This window comes from Podarcis erhardii, assembly GCF_964252035.2.
Source record: "Podarcis erhardii genome assembly, chromosome: 14".
Taxonomy (NCBI): Eukaryota; Metazoa; Chordata; class Lepidosauria; order Squamata; family Lacertidae; genus Podarcis; species Podarcis erhardii.
In genome coordinates this window covers 29,375,847-29,399,670 of record NC_138503.1, presented here as the reverse complement: position 1 = coordinate 29,399,670, position 23,824 = coordinate 29,375,847, and the positions used below count along the sequence as shown (strand labels likewise).

Here is a 23,824-nt window from a genome sequence, read left to right as displayed (position 1 = left end):
AAGTGGTGCAAGACTGCTGGTGCCTTTCAGGTAACCTGCCCTCCTCCACCCCTATTTGTTTCATTTTCTTCTGCCATCAGTCTTATTTTTGCTTTTTTTCTCCAGCCCACACGTTTCTTTCTACTCTTCCAAGTTCAGCAGCAAAAGCGTACCATGGAAGAACTCTAGCTAGTGCCCAATCCACTGTGTATATATTTTTTTCTTATCTGAGGGACAAGAGTCTCCACAAGAAGATTGCCCCTCCCACCCATGAGCAACTACACCAACAATGTGTAAACACCTCCACGTTTGTTGGCAGATCCTAGTCTGCATCTACACAGAGTGTAGGCTGGTATAAGTAAGTAAGGAACTCTAGGGAACCCTTGAATGAGACCGCTCATGGACCGAGGGATAAAAAGGACAGGCCATCTACAGCAATTGATGTCAGCGTATTAAATGAGCAACTTTCGCTTCTTCCCTCCACTGGCAGCTGCAAGCAATCATGCTGGGCCACTTTAGAGTTGGTAAGAGGAGAAATCCTAGGTATACTGCAACAAGAAAATTGACGTTTATTATCATAAAAGTCCAGAAGTTAAAACTATATACAGCACTTCATGCACAGTTCAAGTGACACAGACATTTAAAACCTGGGTGACAATGACAGCCTCCACAAAGCAAAAAGGTTCAACTGGGGACAGAATCAAGCTGATACTTTGGGTGTTTGAATCCAACTTTCTTCCCCGCAATGAGGCACTGGATCACCCACTCTTGGGTAACCACTGGCAGCTGTAGCGCTTCAGCACATTTCAAGAAAGCTGTTGGGCACGAAGCATCAGTCACCACGACATCAAACACAGCCAGACTCACATCTGTGGAAATAGAAAACAAGAATTGCCCTGTGTGGTCAAACCTTTCCTCCTACTTGTTCACAGCACCAGGTACTTGATCTTGCTGCCTTTGGAAAAGGATGGATGGCAGCTCCACACAAGGAAAGGGGTGAAGGGAGAAGCAGCCAATCAATTCTTGCCCTGCCTCATCCAACTTCTCAGCAACCCTCAGGAATCGAGAAGTTAAAGCAGGCTTCTTTTCTGCACAGGGGGATTGGTATGTCTCAGTGGGCAACGGAGAGCCTCTTGCCAATCTACCCGCCACAGAAACCAGCTGGCTGCTTCCAGGGCTTGTACCTTTGCTCCATGATGCAGATTCCTGCAGCTTAACAGAAGCAGCGCCCCCCATCATAAGAATCTCAGACCAGAGCTCCAGGAAGTCCTGCTGCTCACTGGACACCAGAAGCACCTTCAGCTTACTGAAAGGGTTCTCACGGGAGTGCCTAGAAAGAAGCAAAAGTTAGAGGCAGCTCCACTGCAAAGGAACTGAGCATGCCACCCTGTTCCACCTGCACCAGGTGGGTAAGCTGCTCATGGTCCCTCCAACATTCACGGACTTACCAGTCCAGCAACCTCTGCTCCTGCAGGCTATAACCAGCTGGCAACAGATAATTCCGGTAGTTCTGCAGCTGGTTGGCATGACAACTGTCATGGACCCAGACGTGAGACACACAGGGGATTCCTCGGGCAAGGCACAGAAAGTAAATCCGGTTGCGGCAGTGTCTGTCTGCTATCAGGAAGCACTGGTAGGCTGCACTGCACTGGACAAAAGAAGTGGAGGCTGAGACCTGGGCTTCCATACAAACACAAAGCCCTGGAAGAGGCTGCAGGTTCAGTATAAAACACCGGGTGTGGTCAAATGCTTATTTGACAACTAGCCAGCCAGGCTAGCTGCAAAATGGAAGGCTGAGTACTGGCAGAAGTAGAGAATTGAGAAATGTGCCAATAGAAGGAAAAGAGGCTCTCTCTGCCTCTATTTCAAGCAGCTCCTATCAAGATCTGTCCCATTCCAAGAAGCATCATGGCCACGCACCTCCTTTTCACATCCCAGGTCTTGAAAGGAGAACAATTGGCAATTCCCATTTGACAACCTGTGTGCAGGTGAAGCTGCCACCCGTCACGCACCTGCCTCCCTTGGACCACACCCAGAAAAGCATCCATTTCATCATTAAAAGGAAAACAGCAGCAAAGCACCAACACCCTCTCTAAATAAATCTCCACTGCCAACCTAGGTGATGCTACTTCATGTATCCCCAGCTCTGGCTCCTGACCTGGCTTTCATTGAAGTCCTCCAGGATGAAACCACCTCCAGCTTGCAGCTGCAGTCCAATGTAGTGTTTGTTGTAAGGTGTTACCTCCAAGAAGTCTAGAAAACAGGATGAAGTTAGCGGAGTTAATTCTTTAGCATAAATAGAGCACTACACCTCTTCCCTTGCAAGAGAACTGTGAAACATTTCCACACAATCAAAATCTCAAATTTTATTTCTATTTTAAAAGCTGCATGTTGACTTCTTTTTAAATGCTTGCTTCTGTTAATTTTTAAGTTAGTATTTTGATCTTTCTTTGTAAACTATGAATTTTGTTAAATAAAGAACATTAAAACAACTGCATTGAAATTCAGTTCAGAGACTAAACTTGACTAGGAACAGCTATTCACTTTAAAAATTATTCTCCACTGTTCAGTGATGTGCTCTAAGAACTGCTTTTATACTCAACAGAAAATAATACAATTGACAAGAACGTGTGTGCAGCACAGCAGATTATTTAGACATTTAGCGATGCCTAGAGAAACGCAGAAAGGTCTTCACCTAGTGCCAAGATGACATAAGAGATAGTAGTAACAGGTGAGGAAAGTGACCCAAAGGGGTGTGCTATTGCCAAGAAAACCTTCAAGACAGCACCCATGTAATTAAGAGAAGGAGGGGGAACCCAGAGAAGAGCCTTCAGTGATGACCTCAGTACCTGGGCTGGTTCGTTCAGAAGGTGGTGGTCCTTCAAAAATCCAAGCCCCTTGCTGCAAAGGGTTTTAAAAGGTAAGCACCAACACTTGGAGCTATGTTCAGAAATTGACTGTTAAGTTAGTGAAATTATTTTTTGAGCCCTAAAGCAAGCCCCAAATGGTAGCTGTAAAGAGCATGAAAGTTGCAGGAGAGATCTGCAGCTCATTCCCAAATCACTGATTTCTCTTAAAGGGCCACAAGATGGCAAACATGTTCTGCCCCACACTTGGCAATTCCTTATCTTTGGGGCTTCTAGGACCTGGAATAGCAGAAGGCATGACTGCCACCTGGCACGGCTCCTCAAGTAGCCATCAAGAGATTTCACACTGTCATATTGCCCAACAGCCCTCCTGTGATGTGCTTGCACACTGGCTGGCAAGGTGCAAGGATACAGCCAGTCTTACCAAGTCCCAGGTTAAACTATCCCCTCAATAAACTAACTTTGGAAAGTGCAGTAAGATACTGGCTTGTTGAATTCAAGTTCTTGCAGCCCCACAACTTGCCACTTCCTTAGCCCTTGTAGGCACACCACTATCCTGCAAAGAGGACAGAAACCACAGCTAGCAGAATCCCTACCAGGGATCCTTGGCCAAGCTGCCTTCCTTTAGCCCCCATGTGAACAAGATGCTGAACTAGGTGGGCCCCCCTTTCCTAGTTCTGCCTTCTCTGTCACCACCCTAAATGAGCAATGGCTTAACCAGATTCAGTCAACGAGGGCCACCCTTGCCCCCAACAGCCTCCCTGGAGCAATGGAGCACTCACCTTCCTCTTCGCTGCTCACTGCAGGCTCCTGGCAACTGGAGAGTTTATCTGTGGGGTCTGCCATTGTGAGGAGAAAGGCATAGCCCAGAAAGAGAGTCTTGTTGTGGGGCATAGGCCCCCATCGGTCATCTGGTGCCGGGATATCTCCCAAGTCCCCTCCACTGACAGATGGGCTCACTGCTTCCCTGGAACAGGCAGCCCCTGTGGAGGGAGGGAGGAAAATCAAAGTCCTGTGGCTGCCTCCTGACAGCAGGTCAGCAGCCTCAACTTAGAATTTCTCTCATGGAGAGGGAGGGGAGCCTTGATCCTCCTGGTGCAAGAGCTCAGCTCCAGCTCCTCTGGTTTGGGAGGAAAGGCTGGAGGAGACCAAGAAGGGAAAGTCTGATCCAGGGAGAAGAGATGCAATACAAGGAGACATAAAACAGTCTGACCTGGCTTTGTAGGGGTTGCCCGCCGCCCTCGTTTGGCAGGGGATCTCTCCTCTTCTGAGGCAACTAGCTTCCTCTTGCTAGACAGCCTGTGCGGGGTCTGGGGGCTCTCAGGGCCCTTGCGGGTGGGTGTTGTGTTGTTGGAGGTGCTGGGAGAGCCAAGGTTGCGCCTTTTCCGCTTTCCTTCCACCAGGTTATCTAGCCCCACAAGGAAAATGTTGTTAGCTCCCACCTCAACACGCAGCAGCACCAAGGCCCCTCTGCATGTTTTCTGCAGGGTAGCAGAAGGAAGTCACTTGCGCCTCTTAAAACTGAAGAGTTTACCCAAGGCCAGCATCCTGCAGCTCCAGCCCTCAATTAACAGGTTCCTAGGTGTTCCCATTTCTCTCGGCCAGACCCACAGGGCAGTTGCCTACAGGCTGCTTACCAAGGCTGATGTCAGCCGCCTTTGTCAGGGGCATGACGGGTTCGTAGGGGCCCAACCCAAATTGCTCTCGGAGCCGATTCCCTTGCTCTAAAGACAAGATGACTGCTCTCCGCCGGTACCACTTCCGCTGGCCCTCCTTCTCAATGCAATAGAACAGCTCCCCAGCCTCCTTCCGGTGCCCCTTCACTACCCCTGCAGCCAAGGCAGAAGGCATCATAAGGGCAGCTCACAGCCTGGGACCCAACTCCCCCCTACCGCCCACCCCAAACACTGCAGGTCCCTCGCCAGCCAGACGAGTTACCTGCGCTGAAGTATTCGTCCTCCGAAAGGGCCGTCACCTCTGTTTCCAGGGGGAGAGGGTCGCACAGCAAGATGTCTTTGCCTGGAACATCACACTCATAGCCATCGTCAAAGCGCAGCTTATATTTGACACCCCCTACATCCTGTGTGATAGTCCCAGAGTAGAAGTAGCCATTCGAGGACCACTTTGCCACCACCCGGAGGCCCACAAAACTGTTTGCAGAAGAGGAGGTGGTGGCAGAGGAAAGCTCTGTGCTGGTAGAAACCCCCAGACGCTCTTGCAAGGGGATTTCAGGGGAGATGCTGCGGTCCTGCCCCTTCAAAGGGCGATGCGTGTGGCAGTCCTCTTCTGGCAAGGCTGTGGTTGACAGATCCTCCACAGCTGGCAGGCTGGCCCTGCAGATCCAGGGAGAGAAACAGCTGGAGAAGCTGCAAGGGCCTTTAGCTCTTGCTACTCCACCCCACGAGGGTCACCTCCCTCATCAGCATCAGCTGACCTTCACCACGCTACCTGGCTCCAGCCGATCGCGATGTGAGGCGGCCCCTTCGCCCTCGTCTGCGAGGAGTTGGAGGGGCTCTGCCACTCCTCTGGTTGATCATGCCTTGCGCTTCCTCCTCACACACCCCAGTAACTGCTGCATGGTCAGGCTGGACTGGAGACTGAGGCTGGCTGCCCCCCTTCCTAGGGCTAGGGAAACCAAAGGCAGCGTTAACCTCTGCATAGCCAGCCTGCCTGCCAGCCACAATGCCCTGGAGGCCCCACACATGCTCCCAGGGTCATGGCACAGAACTGTGGGCACAAAGAATTTATTCCTCGCATTTCAAGGTAAACAGCAAAGCCCAAATAAAGCTGCTCACAAGGCAACCCAACATGATTTGCCGCATTGTTCCCCCAGTTTGAAACATCACTCAATACAACACCAACCTTCAAGTATTTAAAACCTTGACATCAAAAATATTAACTCGCCAACTGTGAATAAATTCAATTCGTTTTAGAACCCATGGCCTTTTAAAAGTATAGCACAGGCTTTCAGTTTGGAATCTGGTTAAACAACACACTGACAGAGTCATATTCATGCCCCACCTAAAACAAAACTCCAAAGAATGCAAAATGGCCTCTCTCTCTTCCACCCTGCTGTTCCCCCAAAGTGAAGCCTTCCTCTGATGTCCTTTTCCCAGAGGCCCTGCACCCACCTGAGCTTTCTGACCCCTGGGAAGGCCAAGTCTCCAGGCCCGGCTCCTTGGCAAGGTCTCCCTCCTCTCAGAAGAGTGCCTCCTTGCCCAGAACTTGTCCCACTGTGTGTGACGGACAAGGCACTGCTCCCTCCACTGGACATGCGCTGGAGGCCAGAGGCCTTGGATGAGAAGGAGCTGATGTCACCAAGGTCTCCAGAGGCAAGCGAAGAAGAGCCTCCCGTGCGAGAGGGGGAGACGTCCACCTCACTCTCCTGGCACTCCATGATGGGGTCCTCTCTCTCCTGAAAGAAAAGCAGACTGGGATTCAAGGGAGGGAGGGAAGGCACCAGGTGCCAGGTACAAGGGGAGAGATGCCCTAGGACCAGCGCTTTCAGATCCCAAGAGGGATCCATCCACAGGCAAGTCCCTCTCAGCCAGATACATGTAGGGCAGGGCAAAGCTCCCAGAGCAGTGCTCTTCCCACAACAGAGCTACTTTCTGACATTCTAAACAGGAAACTCTTTGGGTATCCATCCTGTTGATGCTCAGCTCTATCAGAGAAAGAGGGAGAAAGTGCCGCACCCTTTAGCCACAAGGCATTTTATTCCACTATCCTCCGCTCAACAAAATAAAATACTTACCTGTAAGGTCAGAACAGGCAAAATGATGTTCTTCTCGCTGGAGAAGGCACTTCAAGCACCCATCTCAAAAGAGCAGAGCTGAACTGCAGAAGCAAACCCTGACAAAAGCTCACCTACTCCAAGGTTCCCTACCTCCCCAAAGCTCCTTTAAATTTTCAAGAAGCAATTTAAAAATAAAACCTGCCTTAACAGTATTAGCAGCCAGAGAAAACCCAGAGAAATAAGCTGATGGTGAAAACACCCCACACAATGCCTGTCTGATCTTGAAAGAGTCTTGCAGGAAACTCTGGAGTGTATAGTCCAGTTGCAGGAAAGACAGAAAAATGTAAACCGAAACCAAAACTCTTAGATGTATGCTATGCACATGTAAAAGATTGCATTTTAAAAGGATGGATCAAGCTTAGGTATTGTTCTACAGGGTTTATGATTGCATATATTTTTACAAAGCCTTTAAATTTAAAATGCTGACTATGGAATTGGGTCTTACTGAGTAAAAGCAGAAAAAAATTGCCAGGTGTTCAAGACAGAATTTCAAGTTAGGAGGGCTGCTGGAATATTCTAGAAAGAACTTGAGAATTGGTCTTGAACAGGTTGCTAGGCAACAGAAAAATCTCCCCAGCAACAGGTGCCTTTATTAAGGGCATGTGGTCAATAAAGGTCAGTTAGTGTGTAAATGAACAAAGTTGTAAATGAGTCAGCAATTAAGTCTCTGGTCAGATGGCTAGAGGAGAAGGAATTATATTGTTTTATTTGACCGGTGTAATTTTTTTGTAAATAATAAAGATTCTCTGTAAAAGAAACTCTGCTGCAAGTCTTAAAAAGAATACAACGCAAGAGTAGATGCTCACACGTCAACAACCAGCACCAAATAGGTAATTTGTGATCACAGTGCCTTAAGGTTCACAGGTCCAACACTCAAAGGTGCAAGATACGGAGCAGGATTTGTGGCTCCAAAATGGCCTGGATGCGTATGATATAGTGTGTATTATCAAGTAGGGGACCAATATGGCAAACTCAGAGAAGCAACTGGCAAAGCACAAGAAGCCCTAGGAAACCAACGAAAAGGAGATGGAGGTCTAGAGACAACAAGCGGGCAAGTGACTGTCCCAAGATCACATGGGATAAGGTCAGAGATTTCCCTTTCTGAGGTCCACACACCCATCTGGCAGCCCAAAGGAACAAGGGCAAGCATGCCCTGTCTGCTACGGGAATGAACTTGTGGGGATTTAATGATGAATTCTCCTGTACAGGAGTAGGTAGTGCTCGCAATACCTCTATGGTGGCCAACTGACGACTGCTGGTGTTTGACAACTCATTTTGAGTAACAGGTTTGTCTTATTTAATCCAAAGGAGAAAGCATTTTATTTGAGTCTTATTCAGTGTTCTCCAAAACAGCAAAATTATTGGTTGGGAAAAGTAGGAAAAATTCTCTTTAAAAAACGCAGAAAGTTTTCTGAGCTGTCCCGGCCTTGACATCTCTCGCCTTACCTCCACTACCTTGCGTTCCACTTCTGCCCCATCCTTGTAGTAGATGTCTGTGATGAGTCGTGTGACAACAGTTCGTACTTCGCGGATGGTCCGTATATGACGCCGGAGGGCTCTGCCTGGGGGTGGGCGAGGCAAATCAAACCCTTCCTCGTGCTGAAGAAAAGAAAAAGGTAGAAAGTTTTCAGAGATTCCTCCACAGCACACTGCTGTTTGGAATGAAAGGGGAACATCACTGTCAGAGGAACAGGAGACTGCATTATACAGAATTATACAGCACTGGTCAATCCAGCTCAGTACCATCTGGACACTAACAGGAAACAGCAGCTCTCCACTGTTTCTTAGCTCCAATCCCATCAGCACTCACCACCTGAGCTTGCTATTAGAGGCAGGAACGGCTTTCACAGAGCTGCAAATGGCACATAAAAGGGCAACTAAAAATGGCTTGGTGACAAGAGAGGCCTCCTGCAGCACCAGAATTATCCAATACAAGCAACTGGCAGCAAATGCAGGACATGCCCCAAAATGCATCTGGACAATCATGCCCTCCTGAAATTCACTGTCACAGGACGGGGTCATCACATGCACTTGCAGAAACCATTCACCTATAATGGCAATAGTTTGAGATTTCTTTGTCAGACAGCTCTGCCTGATCTGTTTGACATTTTTACTGTAATTGTGCAGTTTTCACCTATATGGCATGTCGTGACATATGAAATAAATGTTTATAAATATATTTAAATATAAATCTCATACAGCCAAACCTCAGCTCCCGAAAACCCAGAAGTAACTGCTCCGGTTTTTGAATGATTTTCGGAAGCCGAACGGTCTTCCGGAACAGATTACGTTCGATAACAGAGGTTTGACTGTATTTATATATAAACAAACAAACGAAATACGTTCAGAGGCAGGGATAGCCATTGCCACCCTTGTGGGCTTCTCACTAGCACCTGGCTGATCACTACTGCGAGGGGGACTTGGTGGACCTTTGGGCACATTTGGGCTGACCAATCAAAGTGCTTCTCTTGATGAGGCTGCTTCTTCCCACCTTGCTCAGAGTTGGAAAGTCTGGGGGAGGCACATGTGGCAACTGCCACCTCCCACTCTAAAAGCTGAGACCAGGAGGTAGGAGATAATCCTTTGCCCCTGCCACAGGCAGCTGCACATCTTTCCCCCCTCCCCCTTTTCCAAGTACATGATCCAACTCCCTCTCACCTGGTTGTGCTGGGTCCCTGGCGCATGTCCAGCCCTGGCAGGCCTAGATCCATGGTCCTCTTCCACCTGCACTTTAGTGTCCTGCTGTCCAGGCCACAACCCAGCCGTGCTGGTCCCCACCTCCACCTGGCCAGTAGGCACTGTCTGTGTGGCTGCTGACGTGAATTCCGCTGGCCCTCGAAGGAATTCTGCCACAGCCTGCGTCCCCTTGCTGCTGGTGCCAGATTCTGGCGTTTGAGCTCCATCATTCCCTGCAGCCACCAGAACGGAAGCTGCATTTTGGGGGGGCCTCTGTTCTTTTTGCTCCTGAGTTCCTGCTGTTTCAACTTCCATGTCCTCTCCCTCCTCCGCACAACCCACTGTCCGCTTAGCACTCAAGCCAGAGTCCTGGACTGGTCCACAACCCAGGGGCACAAGCCTTCGCTGGCTTTGCCAGGTTGCAGGTGGCTCCTGCTCCTCCTGGGAACTTGGGAAATTGAACAGGTCACCCCTGAAAGCAATCAGAAAAGCATGAGAGGAGCTCTGCCAGATCACAATGAATGTGTATCCAAATCTCGTCTTCTGTTACCAGCAGGGGCAAGTCAGATGTTCCTAGGGAACCCAGAAGCAGATACAAAGGCAAAGTTCTCCCTTCGCTAGAACCTGAGCAGACGCTACCGTTGCAAACTTAAGATAAAGGGGAATGTTTTTACTCTGCTGATATTGGGAACTTGTTAACACAAGTTGGATAAGGATATAATCACACAATATATCCTCTCCTGCATCCCTGAACATTCCCACACTGGGATGAGTTATTAGTTCATGTGGAAGGGAAGTTGTGCAGAGACAGCCCTAGAGACAGCACCAGGGAAGCCTTCCATGGACTTGCCTGAATAGTGGACAAGGCAGCTCAGGGCGTTGAGCCTTGTCTTCTTCACGCTGTACTTCACAGACTCGAGTGAAGACGGATGGCACCTTCCGGGAGCTATAGGCAGAAGAGAGAGACAGGCTCAGAAAGTTTCAATCCTGCCAAAGAAATAGCTAAGGCCTATGAGCTGCTAGCAGTGAGGCAACCTGGCCAGTATTTGGTGGCCCCAGAAACTGCTCCAGAATGCTGGGGCCTCAAGCACCCACAAGGACCTCTAGTTCAGAAAACCCCTCAGATGCCATTAAATACCAACATCCTTCACCTCCCTAGCAGCAGCTACGAGTATCTGGAAGGATAGAGGGAGCAAGACACGTTTTCCTGCCCCTCCAAATACCTTTCTGGGGCTCAGCCCTCTCTGACATGGGCAGTTCACCCACGCATGGGGAAAACTGATGAAAGCAGCCCTAGAGATACTGTCAGTCTGGCCCAGTTGGGCCTAAACTGGATGGCAGGAGGATGGCACATAAGCACACCCCCCCCCCTTTCCCAGCAGATGCCATTCAGCTCTGTCACAAAGGGCTTAAGTACCAGTACCTGCCTATTACCTGGAAACAACTCCTGTGACAGACCCGTTCTTCTTTTCACTGGATGTGGGCTCTGGGGGCAAAGAGGAAGGCATTAGAAGCATTCCACCCCCTCCCAAACACTTTGGATCAAAAGTCACCACCCAGTTAGAAAGCCTTGCCATTTTCTTCACAACTTGCCCAGGACAAGGACCACCTCTTCCTTGCCTAAAGGGCCAGGTTTCTGCAAGTGTTTCCAACAGCACTGCCAAATCAGCCCTTCCCAGGAAGAGATGGAATCATGAGAACTATAAAGACTGCTAGTCAAGTAGTCAGTACTGTTTGGAGTCACTAGTCCAGGGCAGGGGACCATCGCTCCGCAACTGCTCTTGCACTGAATCTCTCTTTTTTTTTTATCCAATACATTTTTATTCAAGCTATGCAACTAAACATATCAATGTAGATATAAAATACACAAATAAACATATCAGTATACATATAAATATAAGTATAGTTCATTTACATAGTTTATCATATTCCCTCCCCCAATTATACAAAAAGAAAAGACCAAAAAATCTAAAAATCACAATATTTGGGCTCTACCGAGCCTTGGACTCCCCTCCACCCTTTTGGTAAGTATCAAATAAATTCTACAGTCACGTATTTTATTTTTGATCTTAAATATTAGCCACTCATTGTTAGAGTTATTCCAACACCGCCAGTGCCCTCTACAAATTGTTTCCAATATACTTCCAATATTTATTCCAATTTTTATGAAATTTCTGTTCATCTTGGTCTTGTATTCTACCTGTTAGTCTAGCAAGCTTGGCATAATTTACCATTTTAACCTGCCAATCGCTTATGCTAGGTATAGTTTCCGTTTTCCAGTTTTGTGCCAACATAATTCTTGCGGCTGTAGTGGCATAAAGGAATCTCTTACTGTCCAGGCTGAAGGGCAGGGACTCGTCACTCTCTTCCGTCACAGGGGTCACAAGGTTCATGCGCAAGGACAGCTTCCCCTGCTCCTCACAGGCGGCCTCAGCGCTCCCTTTGCCACTCTCCTCCATCTCAACAGAGGTCAGAGCACTCTCCACTGTCACATTGTTGGTGCCCTCAGCTGTGACATCGCTGGTTGCTATGGTATTGTCTGGGCAGTTTCCAGCCTCTGAAACAAGCAAAGCAAGATGGCAGGTTCACCAACAGCCACCCAGGCTTACTGGAAAGAACCAGCACAGAAAGCCTCTTGGCCACCCCCAAGCAGATCGCAGCTCTGCAGCACCAGAATATGCCTTAGCCCTTGGGCCAACTGCTCTAATATCAGAAAGAGACTGAATGAGCTGGGCTCCCAATCCAAGCTATGTGGATTGTACTTCTGCAAGGGAGCCAAGAAGAATTTGGGCCCTTGAAACCTTGCACCTTCTGGAATTCTGTGGAGGAAGCCACAGCAGCAGTTGGAGCTGCATCCAGATTTGCTTCAGATTATAACAGTGTAGACAGCAACTGTCCACACTTCTCAGCTGCTCCAAGGGCAGAGTCTGTCATTCCCTTTGTGGTCTGTAGCTGCTTCCAAATGGCAGAGGAAGTGGCAGAGCACTTGCTTTGTATGCACAAGGTCCCAGGTTCAATCCCTAGCAGTCCCTCCAGTTAGAGGGATCAGTCAGCTGGTGCTGTGAGATCCTCTTCACACTTGAAGCCCCAGCTGCTGCCAGTCAGATATGACAATAGAGCAAAATGAACAGGCAATATGGCACAATGTAAGGTCATATCTTCCAGGCTCACACCATTCTGGCAATATGTAAACAGCTACCACGGGGCCTCCCTCCCACTGGGGTTTTGCTATACTGATGGCTTCTTGGATCAGTCCCCTCCTTGCTCTCCACCAGCACACACACCTTCTGAAGGCAAAGAGAAGGACGAAAGATGGCCACTTTGGGAAGGCTGGAAGGCAGCTGGTGCCCATCTCTATCACTCACAGAAACCCCACCCCACGTCTCCTACTCACCAATAGGAGTGCTGTGTCGCCTGGGGCCTTTCTTCAGCTGGCCAATGTGAGGTGGTGTGATGCCTGTCAGAGGCTCAATCACATGCTTCTCCTTCAGCAGGGCGAGATGAAAGGGGGTTCCTGGAACAAGGTATTACAACAGACAGGTGGTAAGCTCACATTCTGCTACTAGGCACCCTCCTTGCCACAAATTCTCGGCAGCTAAATGGTCAGCCAAGGGCCCCAACTGGAAGAAAACAGCATGGCATCACACTACCAGGCAAGATCATCTTCTTTGGTGATCACTCGTAGCCGAGTAAGATTGTCTTCCATAAACACTGTTTTAACAATAATTCCAGAGAGTGAGACTAGGCAAGAAGATTCCTTTGCAAATCCTGTGCCCAGGCCTCTTACTTCCTGCCATGTGCTGCATAGAGGCTGGTACAAGGCACAGATACTGGAGAAGTCTGTTTTATGTTGTTGTGGGGTTTTTTTTGGGGGGGGGGTTAGCTTCTAGTCCAGAAGGTTGAAACCATGGGCAGAGCAAAGCCCAAGTCCCCAGTGCACAAACATCCCAGCTCCTCCCACCTACGCTAAACATATTGTACTCTAGACAGGCACTTACAGAACACGCTGTGCTTCTCTAACAATGTAATCACCGAAAATAGATAACAGTAACTGCTGAAAGATAGCAGGGTGGAGGGTGAGACCTTGCCAGTCATCAAGCCACAGAGAGCACTAGAATGCTGTTCCAACAGCCTGGAAGGCTCTCACTGCAGCTGCAAAGGAGTCTGAGCTGATTTGAATTATGCCTGTACTTCCATTTCTCTTCTGTGAACTGCCCAGAGAGCTCTGGCTATTAGGCAGTCCACATATGTACTTAATAAGCAATAAATAAGGTGGCATTTAAAAGCCAACAGGCCAATGCAGCCTCTGTGAGAACAGATGCAATGCACCCTTCACACACCAGACAGGCACAGAGGCAGGAAGGGAACAGCCTCCATCTCAGTCTATGTGTATCATGCCCTTTGGCAACCACTAGAGAGTATTTCAAGGAAAGACCTCACACAATAGAGCAGAGGGATAGGGAGAGGAGGGGGCAAGAGAAATTATCTTCTTAAGCTGCAAAAGGCTACTCTCCTTTCTCTCTCAGCCACATTGGCTCAAGCCTAGGCAGCCTGGGTCACTCCACAGGGATGCTTTCCAATGATGCAATTCTACTGCTGCTCTTACTCTCCAGAACCACTTACCGCTGGGCAGGCTAGCAGGTGGCTCAGGACCCCTCTGGCACAGCTGCACCTCTCTCTCCAGCCCACATGGCTTCTGCTGGATCTCCCTCTGGTCCTCTGCACTCCCAGGATGGGATCCCTCTTCCAAAGTCACTGCTGGTGCTTTCTCCTTCCCAGGCAAGGGTCCCAGCTCTGAATCTTCCCTTGCAGTAACTGATGGGCTCCCTGGAAGGGCAGCAGACTTCCTCCTGCCTTGCTCTGGAGGTGCTGCTGCTGCTTGGCTCTCTGCAGTTTCATCCTCCTTGGCTGTTGTTGGCACTCCGCTCCCTTCCCCCTGGGGTGGCAGCAGTGGCAAGCTCTCCTCCTCCTCCAGCACACTTCCCAAGTTGCTTCTGCCTGGAGAGATGGCAGCAGGCAGCCCCACTCCAGGGGCAACATTGGACCTCCCCTGGGACCTGCTTCCCTCCAGCTCTGGTTGGGAGTCAGAGAGCTTCAGTGTCACCCCAGAGCCGATCCTCAGGGAAGCCTCCTCCTTGGAGTCTTCCAAGGGGTCTTCTTTTAAGTTTCCTGGATCTGGGTGTGCAGGCTCTCCAGCTGCCTGGAGCACATTCTCAGAGTCTTCTCTGGCTGCAGCAGGTTCCACATGCTGGTCCACCTTTTCTTCCTGAGAGTGAGTCGAGTGAAGGCAAGAACTTCCATCCCTCAGCAGCTCAGCTTCTCCTTGCGCTTCACCAGGCGTTTCTGGGACAGCTTCACATTCTGGCTCCTGAGACCCCTGGCACAAGAGATGGCCCTGACTTGCAAGGTCATCTCCAACTCCAACTTGGGCAGTGGAACCTCTTCCTGCAGGCTGCCCAGTTGAGGCATGGCTGTCCTCATTAAACCGCTGCTGCTCGCTACATCTACCATCCAAGCCAAGCTTCTCCACTGGAGGACCATGAGCTTCCATGGCTGTTTCCTCAGGCTGCACAGCCTCAGTGGACTGGCTGCACTCACTAGCAGACAGCGCCAATAGGCAGGCCTCACCCGAGGGCCATGACAAGGGGCCCTCCACAACAGATGCAGGTGCCTCAGGGACTTCAGAGCTGTCTGCTGGCAAACTGATACCACAATCATCTCCTTTCTCTGTCTGTGCCTCAGGCCCTTTCTCTAAGCTTGGAGTTGGGAGGAAAGTGTCCTAAAACAGGGGGAAACACAAATAGATTGGAATATGACAGCTCCACACCTGAGATTCTGCAACCAGGCCAGCTCTCAACAGAACCAGAAGTAATTCTTGACACTGCAACCAAGACACACCAGCAGGGCAATCACAAAGCAAGATGCTTCATAAAGTATTGCTTCCTGTTTTCCACAACCAACATGGTGGCCAGGTTGCCCTTCTATACACAAAGCCAGGCTAACGCTTTGTGAACGTCTCGAAAATCCTATGACAAAAAAGCACAAGTGAAGGAAAGGATTGTCAAACTGTAGGGCAAGAGGCGTGGGGGCCTCCTTACTTCTACCAAGGATGAACACAGCACAGAGAAGACCAGTCTCAGTGCTGGGCACCTTCTGACCACTCACATGGGAGAACTCTGGTTGTGATGGTATGGGAGTGAATACTGGAGTAAAAGTTGGCGCATCTTGAGCGACAGGTGTAGAGGACTGAGGAAGACCTGGAGTCTGAGTCTCCTTTGGCTCTTCTTCTTGCTTCCCTCCTCCTCCTCCTCCTGTTGCTGCTGCTGCAACAGAAGATGGTGGATAAATTAACGTTATTGCCTAAGCAGAGGAGGACAGCCTTGTTCCTGCTGCTGGAGCAGAACACCTCATTGCCAAAAAAGCTGAAGGGCACCAACGGGCCCTCTGCACCCCTCTTTCAGTGCTCAAAAAGAGGAGGGGCCTCCACATTCAGAAATGAAAGAAAAGAAACCTGGGTCACCATTACTAAGTTGTCTTTTTGAACACCATAGCTTGGGCCAAGGGCTACCAAGGCCTCCAGCAGAAAGAGTTGACATACCTTCTGTTCCCTGTTCTGTTGGGCTTCTTGGAATGATGAGGGGTACAGAATGTGAGATGCCAGGAGATGGTGTAGGAAGGCCTGAAGCACAACTACAGAGAAAAAGAGAACACTCGGTTGCCTCACTGTCTGCATATGCAAGGTCACAAGAAAAAAGCAAATGAGCTAATCTATTCCAGAGATCTGAAGGCCAAAGCCAAGGCTCAGCTCACAGGCACAGACCACATTTGTACCTCCCACTGAACATGAAACACAAGCAGCGCTCAGTTGTGTGCCTCATCAGGGAACAGAAAGGAAAAAAAGGAAGGCAACAAAGACCAACGATCACAGAAGGAGTAGAGGCAAAGAAAGCTCAGTTACTTTGAAAGGTGGACACAATTACGACACTATCAATGAAAGCATAAGTGCCAATCAATATAGGGATAACCAACTGCACAACTGACTCAATTAGTGAATTCAGGAGGCAAGGAAGTAATAAGTGGATCATCAATTAGCCGAGAAGGAAAAAGGTCATAGTGGAAGAGCACCTTCTTCATATGAGGAAGGCCCAAGGTTCAATTCCGGGTTGCATTTCCAAGCACGGCTGGGAATGCCCCCCATCTGAAATCCTGGAAAGCTTCTGCCAGTCAATGTGAGCAATACTGAGCTAGATGGACCTGACTCAGTGTAAGGGACCTGACTCAGTGTAAGGCAGCTTCCTAGAAGCAATTATTCAGGGAAACAGGTAACAAAAACAACCTGAGCAGGCTTGTTACTTACATGGAAAGAGGTCCCTGTCCAGAGAGATGAAGGACATGCAGAGAATCGGCAGGAGTGCACACTGGAGAATTTGCTGCTTCCACTCTGGACACAGCACTGTCACCATCTGGAACAAGGGCAATTAAAATTAACAAAACCATTTAGCAGTTTTGTCAAGCAACCCAATGGAAACTGCCTTGAAAATCTGTCTCCCAGCTGCACTGATCTTTTCCCTATATCAGAGTCAATTTTAATACCTTGTTGCAACTACTCAAAATTGGAGAAGACCACCCACAATTTGTGGTGTGCAAAAATAAGTAAACCCAACACGGATGGAAAATGATTTACATTCCTCAGCAACACCATCAAATATTGATGATCGGTTGAGATTTTCCCAGAGAGCTGCTATCTCTAAATCTAGAGAAATTTATTCCTGAGCACCTGATTGGCCACTGTTGGAAGGGCAAATGGTATGTCCTTCAGCCACAGTGGCAGCTGGCAGGTTTTAATGCTGTCACCAAAGAATGATTTTGCATATTTGCCTGAAAACTGGAACTCTCAGGGTGCTGCACGCAAGTCAGCAATGCAACTGATGAGCTACATTTTGAGCAGCCCATGCTAGAATCTGACAACCCTGTACAACTTGTTCAGCATTGGTTATCTGTGCCACTACATATTCAAAGCCATCTGCACAAACAAAAGAGGCAAAATTTGAAGAATTCAAAACACTGAGGCATTTTCAAAATGCAGCAACAGCAAAGGGTGACAGAGAAACACATCCGTTGAAAAGGCAACTTTATCAGTGCCACTAGAATTCCCATCATCCAGAAAGCAACTGCCTACCATTCCTCCCACAGCAACTGTGTGCCGTGCATAGGAGACATACCCTAATCTGTCTATGTGGTCCCATGAACCTATGTAGCACTATCTATATAGTAATCAAGTAGGAAACCTTCCTTTGCTATCAGGATAGGCAGAGCTTCAGCAAACTGCACCTGCTTCCCCCTCATGGGTCGCAGGGGCCACGGCACAGGCATGCAGTCTGTTTTCACCTGTTTTGCTGCTCTGGCCAAACATGTCCTCCTGAGTAGATAAGACATCAGCATCCTGTGTATGCCACCCAGAGGGATCCGTCCCTTGTGGCCTTCTGTCAAGTGGAAGGCTGGCAGAAGTTGGACTCCTTGCAGGTTCTTTATGGAACTGCAGAATTTTTGGGGTGCTGCTGGGAACATAAGTGTAATCAATATTCCCCAGGGTATCATTGTTTATATTTGTTGCCTGCTCTTCACTGTGAGGCCCCAGGGTGGACTACATCTTGAGAAAAACAATACAACAAACTGAAAGAATGCCACACAAATAAGCTGATAGCTTCCCTGGGGATTAAAAACAGGACACAAAGCATGCACAGAACTTGGGGAGTGGAGGAATGTTTGCTTTTGTGCTGAGCTTTGCCAAAGGTGCAAACAGAACTTTGCTGCTGGGCCTGAAAAATCCCAGTGGGAATGGCTATAAGCTACTCCACCATTTCTTTAGGTAATGCAAAAGAGAAAAGAGTCAGGGAACTTTTTTCTCTCATTCAAATGAGGTTTAGTAAGAGTGCCAGCAGCACCTTGGTGCAACCCCCTCCTGCAAAATCCCAATGGGAAGGTCTGTCCCTTCTTTCTTTCCTTCTTGGCCAGGAGGCAACAGCAAGGCTCCTCCAATACTTTTAGCCGAATCCCAACTAACAGGAATGAAAATATATTTCCTTCACAAAGAACAAGGCAGAAAAGTAGTAGCAGCTTCTCTCCTACCAGCAGCAGGAATGTTCGGCACATGTGTGACAGCAAGGAGGACTTCATGGAACCACATGTGCTTCACAGCTGGTTTAATGGGCAAAGAAACTGCAACCCCTACAGAGAGGGCAAGCTCTCCATGCCCCCTTTCCTGAAAGTTCAACCATGCAACAAGTTAGCCAACAAGTATGAGAGGTGAAAGCAGATATTTACCTATCAGGAGAGTCACTCCCAGACTTTGTCACTTCATCTGGATCTGCATGCAGAGCAGAAAAGGCATCAGGAATTGGTGCTTCACTTGAAATACCAGAGCACAACTGCACTATGTTGCATTCTAAGGGCTTTTCCAGAGAATTACTAAATCTGATTTTGATCTAGGTGCTAAGTCAAAATCTGCTTGGATTCCCTGTATGACCTATTATCTATTGTGGGCTTTGGATTTTTTGCTAGTTTTATATGTATTTTATTGGTAATTCTATTATGTACACTGCTAAGATTGCACCTAACTTAAATTAATGAACCTAGATCACTCATGTCTACTAATTTCAATGGGTCTATTCAGAGTAGTACAGTGGTGCCTCGCAAGACGAAATTAATCCGTTCCGTGAGTCTCTTTGTCTTGCGGTTTTTTCGTCTTGCGAAGCACTTGGCGGCTTAGCAGCTATTAGCGGCTTAGCAGCTATTAACGGCTTAGCGGCTTTAAGAAAAAGGAAACAAACTCGCAAGAACTCGCAAAACGTTTCGTCTTGCGAAGCAAGCCCATAGGGAAATTTGTCTTGCGGAACGACTCAAAAAACGGAAAACTCTTTCGTCTTGCGCGTTTTTCGTCTTGCGCGTTTTTCGTCTTGCGAGGTACCACTGTACTAACAATGGATACAACTCAATGTTAGTTTAGAAGACAATCTCTAATGGAGAAGACAACAGGATAGCAGTGAGTGCCAACCCAAAAGATACTTATAACATCACATCCAACCACAATCCAAGCAGCATTACTATCTTCAAAAGATTTAGGAACATAAGAAGCTGCCTGATATGTGATCAGATTATTTGCCCCCCTAGTCTGGGACAGTCTATTCTGAGAGCAGCTTCCCAGGGCTCAAGCTCAGTCAGGCTCCCTTGTTTCTGCTTGCAAACTACATACTCTACCACTGGCAGCTACAGTCCCTCAAGTACCTTGCAGGGATACTGTATACAAAAGTACTGTTACTCCAGAGACTCAGTTTATTGGTAAGTTCTAGGAGAAAAGAATAATATGTTTAAAACCTGGTGCCTGAGCTTGCTTTCCCCCACTCACCCCACTGCCCAATGCATGTATTTTAGACTGTATGCCCAAGGGAAGGGACCGCTTACTTTGTAAGCCATTCTGGAAGCTTTTGCCATCTACATTGTAAACTGGGTAAAATGTTCTTCAAACGAATGAATGAACAAGTAAGGATGGTTTAAAAGAAAGAAGGTTCTGTTTGGGCCCGAAGTCCTTTTGAGGCAGTGTGAGTAGTTTAACAGAAGAGTTGGAGTGAAGTTTTCCTATCCCAGAGGAAAGGGCTGCTCAGCTAAAGACTCAGGACGCCGCCCCCACTTCACCTACCGCCTTTGGAATCCTCCTCCTGCTCCTCTTCTTCCAAGGCCACTTTGGGTTGCAGCTGCTCCTTATCACTAACCACACTAGCTGTGGAGTCGTCTTCAAGGTTCTGGCTCTGGGAGAGCTCCAAAACACCGAAGCCCAGCTGCGACATGCCTGATTCTAGCATCAGAAGATAAGAACTTCCTCAGCACATGTGGAAGGGCTCCAGCATCCAAAGGGAGGAAATGGGCCCGGCAAACAACCCCTCCCTCTCCCACCCCGCCAAGGTTACATGTGAAACCAAGAGGGCTGCAGAACAGTCAGGAGGGGACCCCGACCCCCCCCCCCCCGTTCAAGGACAGCCTCCAGCGAGAACAGACGACGGCCTGTGCAGCAGCCTCCCCCCCCCCCAACCACGGGGCTGGATTCTCAGCAATGGCGAAGGGGCAGCCCCCAAGGGCCGTCCCCAGCAGCAGCAGGCGGAGGAGGCCACTTACCTTCCGCGCAAAGCGAGCCCGGTGCAGCAGCAGCAGCAGCGCCGCCGCCGCGGGGGTCGTCCGCCGCCCTGCAAGGGAGACAAGCAACGTCTCAGAGGGGTCAAGCAGGCCGAAAGCCCGCCCGCGGAGAAGGAATGGCGGTGCCCACCTGGTGTTCCTGGCGAGCGGCGGCGGCAGCTGCTCCAAGACCTGGCTGAGGAGGGCGCGCGGCGAGTCGGAGGCCGGGAGCGAAGGCGGCAAGGGAGCGGGCCCAGAGCCCCCTGCGGGACCCCGCTCAGCCCCCTCAGCGCCCCGGCCCTCCTCCTGCTGCTCCTCCTCCGGGCCTCCTCCCGCCGCCTTCGCTCCCGGAACGACCCGCGGCCCATCCGTCTCGTCCTCCGCCCCTGGTCCCCGCCACCTCCTCTTCAGGCCGGGCAGGGCCTGCGGCTCCTCGCCGTCGTCCTGGGCGGAGTCCGGCTCCGGCTGCGAGTCCTCCACCAGCAGGCAGGGCGCCGACGGGCAGAAGCCCAAGTCCAGCGGGCTCCCCGCGGGGTCCATCCTGCGCCAGGCGGAGAAGGAGGCCTCTCGGAGGGGAGGACGGGGGGTCGCGTGAGCTGCGAATCCTCCCCCAACAGACACAGAGGCGAGCGAGCGAGCGCGCGCGCACAGGCAAAAAAAAAAAAAAAAAAGGCGGGGAGCGAGCGCACGCGCGAGAAGAACGCCTTGCCCCGCCCCCTCGGGCGTTCGCGCGGCGGCTCCGGCCGGCCACGCTGCAGGCCCCGCCCCCACGCGTTCCGCGCTGCGCGGGGGTTGCCGTGACAACGCGGCGCCACATGCCCCGGCCAAGGCCAGAGAGGGGGCGGGGCTCGCGGAAAGCTCCACCTCCCCGCTTCCAATGCCAGGCCTGAATATAAATAAGCAAGAGAATGGTCTATGGTCGCGGGTGGTGACGCTGATGGGAGTCCAAGCTGGCTCTGAAGGCCCGGTCGCCAGCAGCGCACGCCAGGAGGCAGCAGTGCTCAAGCTCCCCAAAGCGGGGGTCACGTGTGCCCGGTCACCTTTAGAACAGGGAACGATAATAATATAATAGATGCAGCTCCACCAGGTGGATTGTCAAAGATGGCACAGATGACGAAGGGGGATTTTGATGGAAAGACGCTTGGCATTATCCGGCTGGCCGCACACCTGAGATACCAAGGGCACACTCCTAGAACTGTCTTTGTGCAAGGGCATAGCAGCACCCACAGAGGAAGGAGGGGTGCCACGGGCGTAGCCAGGATTTATTTTGGACGGAGGCAGGCATTATTGGGGGGAGCAGAACTGAGTTATCTGTGATGCTGTTGGTCAGTTAGTTAAGTATTTTTATTTATTTACTTGATTTGGGGAAGGGCAGGTGCACCCCCCTGGCTACACCCATGAGGGATGCCCCTGCCACAAAGGTGGAGCTGAGTCTTTCATGTTTCCTTCCAGCCCTTCTCTATGGGGTCATAATTCCATACATGGGATATTTGGAACAGGATGGTGTAGATCTGGTACAGGATCACAACGGGGCAAGCAACAATTTGGGGGGCAGAAGCAACTCCCCTGCAAGAAGAAGGTTACAACATTTGGGACGTTTTAGTTTGGTAAGATGGGACATGACAGAGCTGGCAGGGGAGCCTCTGATCCTCCAGGCCAAATTAGACCTGGCTGGGATTCTACTTTTGGTCACAAGGCCTTTTTCCTCAAGCCATGCCCATCAAATTGGTGCTATTTAAATCTTGATTCCAAATGGGATCCAGTTGTATCCAAACATAGACAAAAACCTCCATCTCAGGAACAAACAATTTGGTCATGATATCTTAAGAGGTGTCCAAACGCACAGCAAACAGTCAAGTTTCCAAGATATATAGATGTAAAGATAGGATTTTTTACCCATGTGCATCATTTTACATTTGATTACACTGAACCAGTGTTGCAAATTTAATGCCCCTTTCCCCAGATTGAAAATATCCATTTGGAGCTCTTTACAATTCCGTTTTGTTTTTAACATCTTGAATAACTAGGTGTCCTCAGCATACTTGACTTCCTCAATGTTCATCCTGACTCCGTATCACTTATGAACCAGTTAAATAGCACAGGTCCCAGTACAGATATCTGGGAAATCCCATTTCTTCCAAGTACACAATGTCTACCAGATAACACTGTTAGAGTGTCAATAACATAAACAATAATGTAGTTATTGACACTCTAAAAGGTTAATGATTCAGGTAGGTAGCCATGTTGGTCTGACGCAGTCAAAATATATATATATAATAAAAAAATTAGAGACCAACTAAGTTTGTTCTGGGTATAAGCTTTCGTGTGCATGGAGAAGCCATGCTGATTATTTTTTATGCTTTGTAATGCTCTTCTATATGATTTTTGATACCAATTGCTGGGAATTACAAGTGGGGAGAATCCTGTTTCCCTCAAGTTCTGCTTGTGGGCTTCCCATTGGGGCAACTGATCGGTTATTGTGAAAACAGGATGTTGGATTAGGTGGGCCTTTGGCCTCATCCAGCAGCAAGGCTCTTCCTACGTAATTGCCTGTTTCTGAGCCAGAGGGACCAGATGATTGCCCCTCCCTACTGTGTCACATTTTAAAGTGCTGAGGTGCTACACGGGGAGGAAAAGGGCTATGTCTGGTTTTGTCATCAGAGATGTGTTTTGCATCCTAGGAAGAAGCCTTGCCCACCCTGCTCCGGAGACCAGTTTGCAGCCTGTTCCCTTTAAACAAAACACCTGAAGGAGAAAGAAGAAAAGTTAGTCTGTTTCTTAAAATAAACAGAATGTTCTTTACCTGTTAAGAGATGACATTTTTGTTCTATAGTTGGTTTCTCCTGCAATAAATGCTGGTATTCCAAAACTAAAAGAGGCAGAGCTGGGCAGGAACTGCCTTCCTTCTAAGCATCAATTCTCTATGATGCCATTTACTCCTGGAAGAGAAAGAGATGGCTCTGGAACCAGGTCCTGCATGATAGGTATAACAGGAAATACTGGTCTTTGTACATTGCCATAAATAATTACTTTGCCATAAATAATTACTTTGAAGAAAAAGCATTTGTTTTTCCAATTAAAATTGAAGCAGTTAGATTTTGGAAGAAATATAGTTAGGCTCCTATTCAATTGCTGCTGAATTCCAGTTCAATCACATTTTGTTTGCTCACTAAGGAGTTTTGTTGGGTAAGAGAAAGAGATTTGTTGAATAAATACAGCCTGATAAAAGGCATGTTTACTTTGAAACCCACTAAAATCAGTGGAACCTGCGTGCAGGTAAATGTCCACATGAGCACAGCCTTAATTGGTCTAGCCTCAGTGTATTCCAGTTAGTAACTTA

The 23,824-nt window shown here is 49.1% G+C and overlaps 1 protein-coding gene and 1 long non-coding RNA gene across 2 annotated transcripts; one reads left to right on the top strand and one right to left on the bottom strand.

Annotated features, from left to right (window-relative positions):
- Window positions 1-525: 525 nt before the first annotated feature.
- Window positions 526-21,126, bottom strand: TP53BP1 (tumor protein p53 binding protein 1). Its single transcript, XM_081840579.1, has 25 exons — window positions 20,636-21,126; window positions 20,488-20,555; window positions 20,015-20,170; window positions 18,643-18,685; window positions 17,707-17,876; window positions 16,676-16,781; window positions 15,917-16,008; window positions 15,484-15,641; window positions 13,942-15,097; window positions 12,713-12,832; window positions 11,651-11,875; window positions 10,753-10,804; window positions 10,169-10,264; window positions 9,301-9,790; window positions 8,089-8,241; window positions 5,978-6,261; window positions 5,295-5,471; window positions 4,785-5,179; window positions 4,484-4,675; window positions 4,060-4,254; window positions 3,629-3,829; window positions 2,138-2,232; window positions 1,428-1,627; window positions 1,164-1,309; window positions 526-848 (listed from the first exon to the last, which is right to left on the bottom strand). Exons 1-25 carry the CDS (start codon window positions 21,022-21,024, stop codon window positions 664-666), a joined length of 5,544 nt encoding a protein of 1,847 aa, XP_081696705.1. The 5' UTR covers window positions 21,025-21,126; the 3' UTR covers window positions 526-663.
- Window positions 21,127-21,234: 108 nt separating this feature from the next.
- Window positions 21,235-23,243, top strand: LOC309329626. The gene is made up of 2 exons (XR_014151206.1): window positions 21,235-22,091; window positions 23,166-23,243. It is a non-coding gene; the product is annotated as an uncharacterized lncRNA (long non-coding RNA).
- The last annotated feature ends 581 nt before the right edge of the window (window positions 23,244-23,824 follow it).

Excerpts from the sequence above, each read along its gene's own strand:
- TP53BP1 (XM_081840579.1), bottom strand. The coding sequence starts at position 21,024 with ATGGACCCCGCGGGGAGCCCGCTGGACTTGGGCTTCTGCCCGTCGGCG. Across the intron at positions 5,180-5,294 it reads TCGCGATCGGCTGGAGCCAG|GGCCAGCCTGCCAGCTGTGG; the intron begins GTAGCGTGGTGA and ends CTGGATCTGCAG. Across the intron at positions 1,310-1,427 it reads GAGCAGAGGTTGCTGGACTG|GCACTCCCGTGAGAACCCTT; the intron begins GTAAGTCCGTGA and ends GCTTCTTTCTAG.